Source organism: Zea mays, chromosome 3 (genome assembly GCF_902167145.1).
Source record: "Zea mays cultivar B73 chromosome 3, Zm-B73-REFERENCE-NAM-5.0, whole genome shotgun sequence".
Taxonomy (NCBI): domain Eukaryota; kingdom Viridiplantae; phylum Streptophyta; class Magnoliopsida; order Poales; family Poaceae; genus Zea; species Zea mays.
In genome coordinates, this window is record NC_050098.1 from 179895397 (window position 1) to 179908005 (window position 12609).

The following is a 12609-nucleotide window of genomic DNA, read 5'->3' on the forward strand; positions in this document are numbered from 1 at the left end:
TGCCTCGAGCATCTGCCGGCGCATCTCCCGCACTCTCCGTCGTGCAAGGAAGCCACGAGCAGCAGCTTGTATGCCCACAGCCGCCGACGTCTGGAGCCGTGCGGACAACGCCAGCTGGTGCTGCTCATGTTGCACTGCTGCCTTGATTTGCAGCAGCCCTTGCTCAACCTTCTGGAGCGTGGCTTGCATCTTTGCGAGATCAACCTTTATGTTGGTCCACAAGTCACCCATCGATGGACCTGGTGATTGTTGAGTCGTGGCTGCCCCTAGTGGCGTCGCCCATGGGGACGGAGACGCCGTCAACGAAGATGATGTGAGGAAATTTGGCGTTGTCCCTGGAGATGGGCACACCGGCGTCCAGGATGTGGTGACAAAATTGGCAGGCGATGCTGCCCATGGAGATGGGGACGCCGGTTGCCAGGATGGTGTGACGAAGGTGGCATGCGTCGCAGCCCATGGAGATGGGGACGCCGGTTGCCAGGACGGCGTGACGAAGGTGACATGTGGCGCAGTCCATGGAGATGGGGACGCCGATTGCCAGGATGACACCGCGGAATTGGCAACAGAAGCCATGGGATCAGATCGAAACCCAAGCTAGCCGATACCAGATGTTATGGTCGCTAGATCGGTGAGGGATTGGAGAGGGGTATCGATGGACTGGAACGTCGGCCGGGGGCCTCTGCCCACGGCCGAGCAAGAGGAGGGTTTCTCCCTTCTAAGTCTTGTCTACTTTATTTCTCATCCATTGATTACATAAATAGGCCACCTGGCCACCCCTATCTAGCTAGAGATCCTTATCTCCTTAAAACTCTCAACAACTACTAACTGATAACCTTCCTAGATAATCTCAACTAATATCCTAGATAATCTCAACTAATCTTCTAATCTTATCTCTAACTATCCTTATCTAATCCCCCTTGAAGGACCCATGACTGCTGCTGCCGCAGCCCCTCTGTGGGCCTCCTTATGCCCTGACAGTTACACTATCTTTATTCTGCAAGGTGGACATGGTTTAAGTGGTTTGGTCCATCATTCAACTAGCTAGCCAACAATAAGGCGGAACCACCTAATATTGTCCACCGTGATAAAACTACTCAATCACTCTGATATTAAGCATGTGTCAGATTGTTGTCGATGCCTTCCTAGGGAAACACTACAGGCACATGAAACAATAGGTTCGTCGGTTTGTTAGAGTCTAGTTGAGAGTTTTTAGGCCCAAGTTGTTATCTTTCTGTTGAGAATATCAGTGAAATGGTTATCCTTATCCCTCCAAGGGCTTATCCCTTATCTGTTAGTCAGTTGAGAGCTGGGGCCTCTAATCTATAAAGAGGACAATAGATTGTACCAGGATTTTTATCGAAGAAGTAAAACCCGGTTGGGAACTCCTTTGGTCATCGTGGCCGCGTCTCCGCAGCTTCGTTGACGATGTTCCCACCTGTTCGCCTTATCCCCTGCGATCTCTCTCCCAATCCCACCTTCTCCACTCACCACTCAGATCACCCAAGCGTTCACGCCATATCAAATTGGTATCAGAGACGGCTGACGCATTGCCATCCATGTTTGGCGTCAGTGACGATTCTGGGGCTCTGACCGACTCCGCCAAATTGGTCAGGATCTTGGCGCAGCTCACCACCATTAACACCCGCGTGGATTCCCATGATCAAAGGCTGGCTTGGCTGGAAGATGATCAAGGAGGCTAGACAACATCCAAACAGGAAATCAATCCATGCCAGGAGACGTCACCCACCACGGGCGGAGGATCGACCCTGGGCACGAGCGCGACCTCTAGGGTCGCGGCTCTACCCCAGTGACGGGTGACCAGCATGGCAACATCATAGAAACTGCGGCCACCGTGAGCACTTCGACAGCGACAGACCACCACGACCGAAGATCAGTTTCCCTACATACGACGGCGAGGCCGATCCCCTACCATGGCTCAACAAGTGCAACACTTACTTCAGAGGAATGAGGACATGGGGGCATGAAAAAGTCTGGCAGGCTTCCTTGCACCTAGAGGGCATTGCAGCAGAGTGGTTCTACACACTCGAACATGACATTGGTGGCGTCCTCATATGGCTCTGTTTCTTAGAGTTTATTAACATGAGATTCAGACCTCCCTTACACACAGATTTGAAGGAGTCACCGCATCAGAACTGTTGAAGGTTACCAGCGTCAGTTTCTCAAGCTCCTGTGCCGGTGTGATGATATGACCCAGCAACAACAGACCAATATGTTCACAGCAGGCCTAGGAGAACCCCTACGCAGAAACGTCGAGTTGGTGGGACCGACAAACCTGCAACACGCCTTGCACTTGGCAAGGGCATTCGAGCGGCGGCTGGCGTCAGCATGCACTGCCACTCGCTCTTCATCCTCCAACTCATCCTCCAGATCCGGGGCTACCAAACCTGCAACATCGACGACAAGTCGACCGCGTCTCCGTCGTCTTTCTCCTGACGAACTTGCAGCCAAAAGAGCCAATGAGGAATGCTATCACTGCTCAGAGAAACATTCGCTAGATCACAAGTGTGCAGGTCGTGGGGTATTTCTCCTGGAATTGGAATATGATGACAACACAGAAACCATCAGTACCAGAAGACCTCGGCATCTCCCTCCATGCCATCACGGGGATTGACGTCGCCGAAACACTGAAGCCGCCAGTCACTATTAATGGTGTCACCCTCACTGCCCTGGTGGACTCAAGATCGACTCACACATTCCGCGCCAACGCATCAGCTGCTCGTCTTGGCCTCTAGGTGACGCCCCTGGCTGGTCTCTCAGTTCTAGTGGCCAATGGAGACCATGTCACCAGCAAGGGCCGCACCGTGGCGACCATCACCATCGGCAATGAGTCCTTCACCACAACCTGCTAGTCCTTACCCCAGGATGGCTTCGACGTGGTGCCGGGGATTGAATGGCTGCGATCCCTAGGCCCCATCATCTGCAACTCTGACAAGCTGACAATGGTCTTCTGGCGCCTGGTGCACTGGACTGGACTAGGGGCCACGCCACCCCACTGCGCAGCCTTGGACGTGAGTCAGGGACTCCTAGATTCACTGCTGGAATCATTCTCAGATTTGTTTGAAGAACCAACTGATCTTCCTCCCCCACGTCGCCATGATCACCATATTCACCTACTACCTGGGACAACACCAGTGGCAGTACGTCCCTACTGTTACCCCCAGTTGCTCAAGGATGAGATTGAGCGCCAATATGATCAGATGCTTCACCAAGTTATCATCCGCGAGTGTACATCGACTTTCTCTTCACCAATATTGCTCGTCAAGAAGGCGAATAAAACATGGCGTTTTTGTATCGACTACCGCGAACTAAACGCCACTCCAGTGGTGAAGGAACTGCTTGACGAATTACGGAGGGCACACTTCACAAAACTGGATCTCCGCAGTGGGTACCATCAAGTCCGCATGCATCCTGACGATATTGATAAGACAACACTAATGAATGAAGTTCTCAAGTCATTGATCTGCAAGTGTGTGCTGGTTTTCTTCGACGACAACCTGATTTTCAGCAAGTCCTGGGCAGAACATCTCCAGCATGTGAAACAAGTATTCCAGCTGCTACGTGAGCACAAGCTAGCACTGAAACGCTCCAAATGCTCCTTTGCAGCACATTCTGTGGCATATCTCAGCCATATTATTTCCAATCAAGGGGTGTCCATGGATCCTTCCAAGGTGGATGCAGTTGAATCTTGGCCGCGTCCACAATCGCTGCGAGCTCTACGCGGGTTCCTCGGCCTAACTGGCTATTACCGCAAGTTCATTGCAGGATATGGCGCGGTAGCAGCACCTCTCACTGCCCTACTTAAGCGGGAAGCTTTCAAGTGGTCTCAGGAAGCCAAAGATGCCTTCAGTCATTTAAAACAGTCCCTAATGACAGCACCATTACTGCGATACCTCGGGAGCAGGATTTGGTGCGGTTCTGCACCAGGGAGATGGCGCAATAGCCTATTTCAGCAGGGCTGTTTCTCCTCACCATCTGAAACTTCCGGCTTATGAGCGTGAACTAATTGGGTTGGTCAAAGCAGTTCGCCACTGGCGGCCTTATGTTTGGGGCCGTATTTTCATCGTCAGAACAGATTAAGCTTGAAGTATCTGTTGGACCAGCGCCTATCAACCATTCCTCAACACACGTGGGTAAGCAAGCTGTTTGGCTATGACTTCACAGTCGAATACAAGCCAGGCAAGCTGAATGGGCTGCAGACGCCTTGTCTAGGCGCGAGAAGGGTCCCTTGCTGTTGCTACCATCTCTACCCCAACCTTCGAGCTGTTTGAGGCCTTGCGAACAGAGGCAGCTCAGGATCCTCAGATTGCTACCCTACAACAGCAACTAGCCGATGGCACAGCCCCAGCCGGCTGGTCACAGGCAGATGGTCTTCTTCTCTTCTAGGGCATAGTTTTTGTACCAGATGCTTCTGCCTTGTGGCCACACATGGTGGCTCATGCACATAACTCAGAACATGAAGGCATCCAAAAGACAGCGAACAGATGGAAATCCACATTCTACAACCCACACGCACTCCGGCGGGTTCGTGAGTTTGTTCACAGTTGTGCTGTCTGCCAAAAGAACAAAACTGAGCACCTTCATCCGGTGGGTCTTCTTCAGCCGCTTCAATTTCCATCTGAAATCTGGAGTGATATATCCATGGATTTCATTGAAGGGTTTCCACGTATTGCTGACAAGTCTGTGATTCTCACTGTGGTGGACAGATTCTCCAAGCTTGCCCATTTCATTCCCTTGAGCCATCCTTACACAGCAGCATCTGTGGCCAAAGCTTTCTTGGATGAGATTGTTCGACTCCATGGGTTACCATGCTCAATAGTCAGTGACCGTGACACCATCTTCACCAGCCTCTTCTGGACTGAACTGTTTCAGCTAGCTGGAGTAAAACTGCACATGAATTCAGCATTTCACCCTCAATCCGATGGACAGTTTGAGGTGGTCAACCGAACTATTACCATGTACCTCCGTTGCCTAGCAGGAGATCGGCCAAAGGCATGGTTGAAATGGCTTCCATGGGCGGAATTCTGCTACAACTCCTCATACCAGACAGCTCTCAAGTGCTCTCCTTTCCAAGTTGTCTATGGACGGGAGCCCCCTGCCATGCTGCCATACCAGCACGGCTCAGCTCGAGTTGCAGCGGTCGACACACAGCTCCAGGCACGGGATGAATTCTTGACTGAGATACAGGACAGACTGATACAATCACAAGTGACTATGAAAGCTTACCAGGATAAGAAGAGAAGAGAGCTGGAGTTTGCTGCAGGAGATTGGGTGTGGCTGCGACTACATCAACGAACAACTGTAGACTGACATCTGCTGCACCTTCCAAACTTGGGCCCAAATATTTCAGGCCCTATCAGGTTGTGCAGAAGGTTGGCCACGTCTCCTAGAAACTGCAACTTCCTCCACTGGCTAGGATCCATGATGTTTTCCACGTTTCTATGCTCAAGAAGTATGAAGGTGCTCCACCCTCTCAAGTCGTTCCACTGCCTGAACTGCTGCATGGGCGTGTCATTCCTACTCCAGAGCGGGTGCTTCGAGCAAGGCTGAACAGAGGTGTTTGGGAGATACTGGTCAAGTGGACAGGTCGTGCTGAAGAAGATACATCATTGGAGCAGGTCACTGAGTTCAAGCAGAGATATCCAGCATTTCAGCTCGCGGACGAGCTCTTTGTTGGCCAGGGGGGGAATTGTTGTCGATGCCTTCCTAGGGGAACACTACAGGCGCAGGCAGCAGTAGGTTGGTCGGTTTGTTAGAGTCCAGTTGAGAGTTTTTAGGCCCAAGTTGTTATCTTTCTGTTGAGAGTATCAGGGAAAGGCTTATCCCTTATCTGTTAGTCAGTTGAGACTTGAGAGCTGGGCGCCTCTAATCTATAAAGAGGACAGTAGATTGTACCTGGATTTTTATCGAAGTAAAACCCGGTTGGGAACTCCTTCGGTCATCGTGGCTGCGTCTCCGCGCAGCTCCGGTGACGACGTTCCCACCCATTAGCCTTATCCCCTACGATCTCTTTCCCAATCCCACCTCATCCACTCACCACTCAGATCACCCAGGCGTTCACGCCATATCACAGATAGACAACCAAATGCGGAATTTTTTTGAGGGCTCACAATACCTTGTGGTATAGTGATTTTTTGGTCATTTTCTAACGAGAGACTAGTACATCTGTTGGTAAGAGGGATGTTCTTTACATTTTGTATGTGAAAAAACTGTTTATTCTCTTGCCAGCAATGTTGTGTACCCATTATTGGAGCAAAAGTGCATTGAAGGTACTCGTGCTGAATCAAAATACGCAATCACTGCAATTGCTGCACTCCACTCAGATGATAAGAAATTTGCTAAATTATTTAAGGTAGGCGGTATTTCAGTTTCTATAATGGTTTGTTATTATATTTCTATTTTCCTGATGTCTGTGCACTGCACTGTTCAGTCAACAAGTTTGCAAATGCCTAGTAAAAATGAAAACACTGACATTTTGTAAGGATGATGTGTTTCATGAATGATGGTTACTTTGTTCCAGCTGCCGCATTTTCATCCAAGCCGGATAACTTCTTGAAAGGAAAAAAGAAATTCTTATCGCTGCACAAGTTTCTAGATGACATTGACCATTTTTCTGTTCTAGCTCACCCAACTTTGCTTATCTTATTCTTACTCACTTTACTGCATTCCGACCCATTACAAGGTTTGCGTTGCTGTCTGCTTATATATGTTGTTTGATTACAATTGGCATGCTTTATCCCTCTGTGCAATCAGTACAATATTGACATTTGCATCTAAATGTTTTTGTGGCTTCTCTTGGCTTGGCTGAGAGCATAAAAGGTGATCTAGTAGGTTAGGGTCCACAGGCCATGTTGCTATGTTTATTTATTTTTTGATGTGTTAAAATATCTACGTACTAAGCACATAGATAGAAGTGGGTGAAACCCTTGTGTATTGCATAGAGGATGGTTACATATATATAGATAGACCCAGGGGAAACCGTAACCCTAATGGGCTGACAGCCCAACAGCGGTGCCAGCCCACTAACACATGCATATAGGAATACACTCTAACATCCCTCAGTAGTCACAATGGGGGCACTACAAACGATGAGACTGGAGAAGAGCCGAAGGTAGGAGCCGATGAACTGAAACCCCCTGCAGTCGCAGCGTCTTGAGGGTCTGAATGTTGTGGCTGGAGTAGACCGTTGTGCATAACATGTAGATGATAGAGGGCTTCTTTTTGGGGTCTGTAATTTCCCTCATCACAAGAAAATTTGGAAAACTTGGGCCTTGCCAAAATGTTGTTTCTTCATCTGGCTGATTGCACAAAATCGAGTCTGGACAACGGATAGACTTGCTAAAAGAGGGCTGAGTCATCCTGAGAAGTTGGCAGCCTGGGTGTGGCTGGCGCTGGGGAAGAGCACGCCGGCAGGCCCATCCGTGTCGACGAGTAGAGTGGATGGCGGGGGGTGGGGCGACAACATAGGCGGCAGGACGTCCTTAGCGGTCGGGGAAGCAGGCGACGCAACTTCCTGGGTGATCGGGAAAGGTGTGCAGGATGCAAATCTAGCGGGAGGAGTAGCGGAGGCATGTAGGTCTCGTGGTTTGGGCGGGTGGTGCCGGCGGCAAGGTAGTGGCCGGTGTCTGGGATGGGGGCTGCCCCTGGGAGGGAAGGATGAGCCTCCCGGAACGATGGCGCAGAACCAGATGCCGACTGTGGGAGGGAAGGGTGGAGGAAAAACTGGCTCGATACCAAGATAGGAGTGAGTGAAAAACTTGTGTATTGCATAGAGGATAGTTACATATATAGATAGATAGACCCAGGGGAAACCCTAACCCTAATGGGCCGGCTGGCACCAACCTACACATACATATAGGAACACACACTATAACTCATATATTACATTAATTTTGGTTATTGTCAGCTGTGACATATTAAAATGTTTAATGCTGTTTCTGTCTGATCTATGATGCTATGCTACTGCTACTCGCAAAAAATGCGAGCAGTTTTAAGATAAGTCCTTGTTTTAACTTTTTCTACTTCACACCGTATGACCCTTTCTTTGCAAATAATTTGTGTCATCTATTCTTCCCTGCAGAAAGTTATTACTGGGCTAAATGACGATCACAATGTTCCAACACTATTACAGTCATTGGGCTCAATATTGGAAAATTCCCCTTCTATCTATGCGTTGTACGAGAGGGAGGTCACCACTTTGTTTCAAGATATTTTGTCGCCAGCTGAAGTAGGTATTTTGGTATAGAAATATGTATCCCATTGTTAAACAAACTTAAATATGGTGTTTATTTGAATGCTATGGCCTATGCAGTTCATTTCAACTTCTGGACAGTTATCCGTTGATGACCTTTCTGCATGCTGCGCCTCTTGCAAGCAGAAGGTAAGCACACTGCTTGAGAAACCAAAGCATTTAGTTCATGGTGGATTTAGTGTGGCTGAAATTCAGTTCAGGATTCTACATATTGCGTCCACTACACCGTGGAACTGGAAACAACTATTTTCTACTTTAATGGCATGCGGGCATTGGGTGGGATAAATATACATTACAACACTATTATTTGTGATGCATCTATGTTTTTGGTCTAAGACATTTTTTTGATCTATTATAGATTTATTGTCTCAAAGCACTTGTTAGAAGCTGTTTACCCAGAAGTACTGCACACACTCGAATTAACAATATTCTGGAGAAGCTGTTGAAATACGAAAAGGGTCTCTTCGATGACATTGCTCTATGGTCTGTCTTGTTATGCTACCTCTCGTTTTGCTTACAACTACCTCGCTTTAGTCTTGTCATAAATCAATTTTCTCCAACTTTGATTAGGTTTATAGTTTATACAAACATCTCCAACATCAAATTAGTTCCATTAAATTCTCCAAGAAATAAGTCTTGACGCTGCATTTATTTGATCTTGTAGATGGTAACATTTTTTAGTAAAATACATTTCCGGTCCGTAAACTTGTCGCCATGTGTCAACCCAGTCCATAAACTTTTAAAGTGTGTCTACCCGGTCCTTAAACGCTGTTTGAGTCTCAGTTACATCCAAACGGGTCGTGGTTGACATATGGACCCCATATGTCAGCTTGTATCTCTTTTCTATCTTTTCCTAGTTCTCTCTCACCTCCCCGTATCTCGCTTGTATTGTAGAGATACATGTTGACATGTGGGGTCCATATGTCAACGACGACCCGTTTGCATGTAACTGAGACCCAAACAACGTTTAAGGACCGAGTTGATACACTTTAAAAGTTTATGGACCGGGTTGACACAAGGTGACAAGTTTAAGGACCGAAAATGTATTTTCACTCTAACATTTTTAAGAACTTGATCAGAGCTTGAGAAGTTTGACTTAGGAGTAATCTTTTTTTTCTTCAGAAAAATTGTTTATTCCAAATTTTTTGTTTGTGTTTACTGACGTTCTCAACTTTTTGGGCAACTGGTGTAGCAATGATGCTAATTTGTTTTATATTATCAAGTTGCATGCACCAACTGGTTTAACCCAAAATCTTAAGTTGATAGGACGAGGTGGACAATTCACCATGGTTCTTAAGGCGTTGCCTAGTCGTCTAGGTGCCCAAAAAATCCATGGCGTCGTTTGTCGCCTTGCCAAAACCACAACAAAATGAGGGGAGGGGAGAAGAGAGAGGGGAAGGCAGATTCGGCGTCGATGGAGCGTCGGCGACACGAGCACGCGAGTGCGGGGCGGAGGGGAGCGAAGAACTGCGGGACGTGAGGGCCTGGATACGGCGCGTGGGTTCGGCAGTGGTGTCCCGCTTGGCCTACGACGACGTCGGGCTGGAGGAGCGAGGGACCGGCGATGACGCAAGGGTCCAGAGGCAGCGTTGGTTGGGCCGCCAGCGGCGTCGGGCGGAGGAGCGAGGGCGGGTCGTCGGCACGAAGGGAGAGTGGGCAAACAACGGAGTTGATGAGATACTAGGGTGGGGGTGAGGGTTCGGGAGGGCATGTGTTGGGCTGGGCCATCAACCTCTCTTTCCCTCTTCTTTGCTTTTTTCTCCTTTTATTTCTTATTTCTTTTGATTTCCTCCCTGCTGCACACATCCATTAAGCGTCGCCTTGCTCGCCTAGGTGACCACCTATGCATCGCCTAGGCGTCCAAGCGGGGGTTGCTCGCCGTGCCTCGCCTTACCGCTTAAGAACTATGCAATTCACTTACTAGCATATAGCCCGTGCTAACGCTATGTTCAGACGGAGAGGAGTGTCAACGACGGTGGCGCGAGGTGAGGGGTTGACGTTGGCGGCGGTGCGAGTGAGGGGGAGGCGGAGGAGGGGGGAGAGGGAGGCTGGGTGCGTCGGGGTCGCTAAGGAGGGATGATGGATAATCCAAATAATATTGCCTATTGGATTTGAGTGAGCAAGAGAGATGGAGTTATCTAGCGATCTAAACCTTTGGTTTTGATGGTGTGTTAAGTCTGGTTGCAATTTGTTTGGTAGATTTAGTGGAGGTTATGGGTGTGGGGGTGAATTGGTTGGGTGGGATTTGTAAAGTTTAAACTGGTGGATTATAGTGGTATAGATTATATTGCAACACCACGTCGAGCCTCTTTTCAGTCTTAGACGTGGAATATGAGCAAGCAAAAAATATTTTATTTAGTTGCGCTAACCAGGATTGGAATTCGAGACCTCTGGCTCTGATACTATATTAAGTTGCATGCACTAACCGATTCAAATGTTCAACTCAAACACTTAAGCTGATATAAAGAGGTGGTCAATTCACTTATATTCCAACATATAGAATAGACTCTTAAATGCATTGCTTGCTTGTTTGATAGCTTTTCTATGATATTTGTTGAAATTATTTTTTCTTGTATCAAAAATCATATCCCAATGCATCATGCTAATTTTTCTAGTATGAAAAATCAAATTGTTAGGCTGTGTATTAGACTCTTAGTGTGTGGCTGTGAGTGTTATTATGGGCCTACATCACCTTCTGGACCTTCGTACATGGGATCTCTTCGTCACCAATTACTGTCTCCAGATGAAGGGGATGGCACGAGCCTCAGTTGTCTAGGAACTGCTCAATGGCAACTCGAGCCTACCAAGCAGTGCCACCGCGTTGGCACATGACATTCTGTAGCTCGACGGTAACATGTCTGAGGAGCAAGTAGAGGACCACAATATCCATCCAACGTCGGGAGGGGATATCAGGGAACACAGTGTGGGTGAGGGTATGGTCGTCGAGCGTGTAGCGTTACAGGGTGAGGAGGACGAGGTTGCGCCAGTGGGTGCAGGAGGAGGAAGCTAGGTCAAGGAGAACAGAAACCATGGACTAGATGTTCTAGACACCAGCCGCATATGCATGGAGGTTGGCGATGATGGCAGTCTCGTATGCCGGGGGAGTCTCAACCATCGGTGAAGTTGGAGGTGAATCAATATATGAAGGACCACTAAACCCTAAACCCTCTGTGATCTTGGAGAAATCGTCTCTGATTGCACGCTCGCCCTCAACCTTCTACGAGGCCTTAACGAGCTCTACGATCACCTACGGACCTAGATCACCCGATCGTTTCTGTTCCTGTCCTTGCACAAGGTTCGCAATGACGTCAAACCTCATCCTTGAGGAGTTCACTATGGGAGCCCCACTTCGCTCCGACATCGCCTCTGCACTCTAAGGTTCTAGCTTCGGTGGGCTGCCCACGTGGGGGCTTCGCTTTCGTGCCCGTTTGCCCTTGTTCTGTTCGGGTCTCCATGCCCTCGTGCTATGTCTGGCGTTGGTGGGGGTGCCAACCCGGTTCTGGTGGTTGTGGCGGCCGTCGCAAGTGGCGGGGTGGCAGTGGGGCGGTGTGGCAAGAGGGATCCTCCCTGGCCCTCTCTAGAATCTATGTATCGGTCGTATCTCCATGTGGTCTGGATCGTCCCTGGGTGGTACACCACCTTGCCCGCCACTGCCTCAGTCGGCTCTCCTGACGATGCCCATTTCAAAGTATCCCCTTGGTCCACCTCCCATGACACCTCCGACATTAGACATCACTCCAGCCATCGCTCCTGCCTCTGCCACCATATTTGGTCCGTTTTGGACCTTATGGACTGGTGGATGGGATCATCAGTCACAATGTGGTGGAGGCGGTAAGGCCTCGATTGTAATGGAGACAACCTCAGCACTGCGGAACACAAACAACCAGTAGCGTGGCAGCCTCTCTTGAGGGTCAGAGGCTGGAAGGAAGCCGAAGGATGGTAGAGCTTGATGTTGTCGTGGATAATTGGGTTCATGCCTCGGTCAAAAGCCACAAACATGCCACAGAGAAGCTTTCCGTTGTGAATGGAGACACACATGATAGGGAGGCACATGGATGGTGGCGGAGCGAAGGAAGGGAGCAGGCACAGGGACCACCATGCTGTAGGATGGGGACGGTCGGGAGCAGCATGGTGGAGTTGGGCGAGCTTGAGGAGTATTTTGTGGTCGGGGAGGCATCCGCGCCGGGCGCATAAATGAGGCCGACGTCGAGGAAGACGAGAGGCGGGCCACCGTCGATGTGCGAGTAGGGACCCACAACTAGTGCTGGGAGGATGTGGCTTGCAGATGTGCAGATGTCCGCGCTGGGCACGTGGATGGGGCCGACGTCGGGGAAGAGAGT

At 49.3% G+C, this 12609-nt stretch overlaps 1 protein-coding gene across 7 annotated transcripts in view; it reads left to right on the forward strand.

Moving 5' to 3' along the window:
- LOC103650955 (sister chromatid cohesion protein PDS5 homolog A) overlaps window positions 1-12609 on the forward strand; it is a 96278-nt gene that overhangs the window by 60503 nt on the left and 23166 nt on the right. For all 7 annotated transcript variants that reach the window (XR_002268151.2, XM_020550410.2, XM_020550411.1 and 4 more), the window contains 4 exons: window positions 6247-6370; window positions 8099-8245; window positions 8330-8398; window positions 8628-8752. Coding sequence is in view for 6 of the 7 variants with exons in the window: in XM_020550410.2 (XP_020405999.1) it covers window positions 6247-6370; window positions 8099-8245; window positions 8330-8398; window positions 8628-8752 (465 nt within the window). In the remaining variant the exon portion in view is untranslated. The remainder of the gene's footprint in view (window positions 1-6246; window positions 6371-8098; window positions 8246-8329; window positions 8399-8627; window positions 8753-12609) is intronic.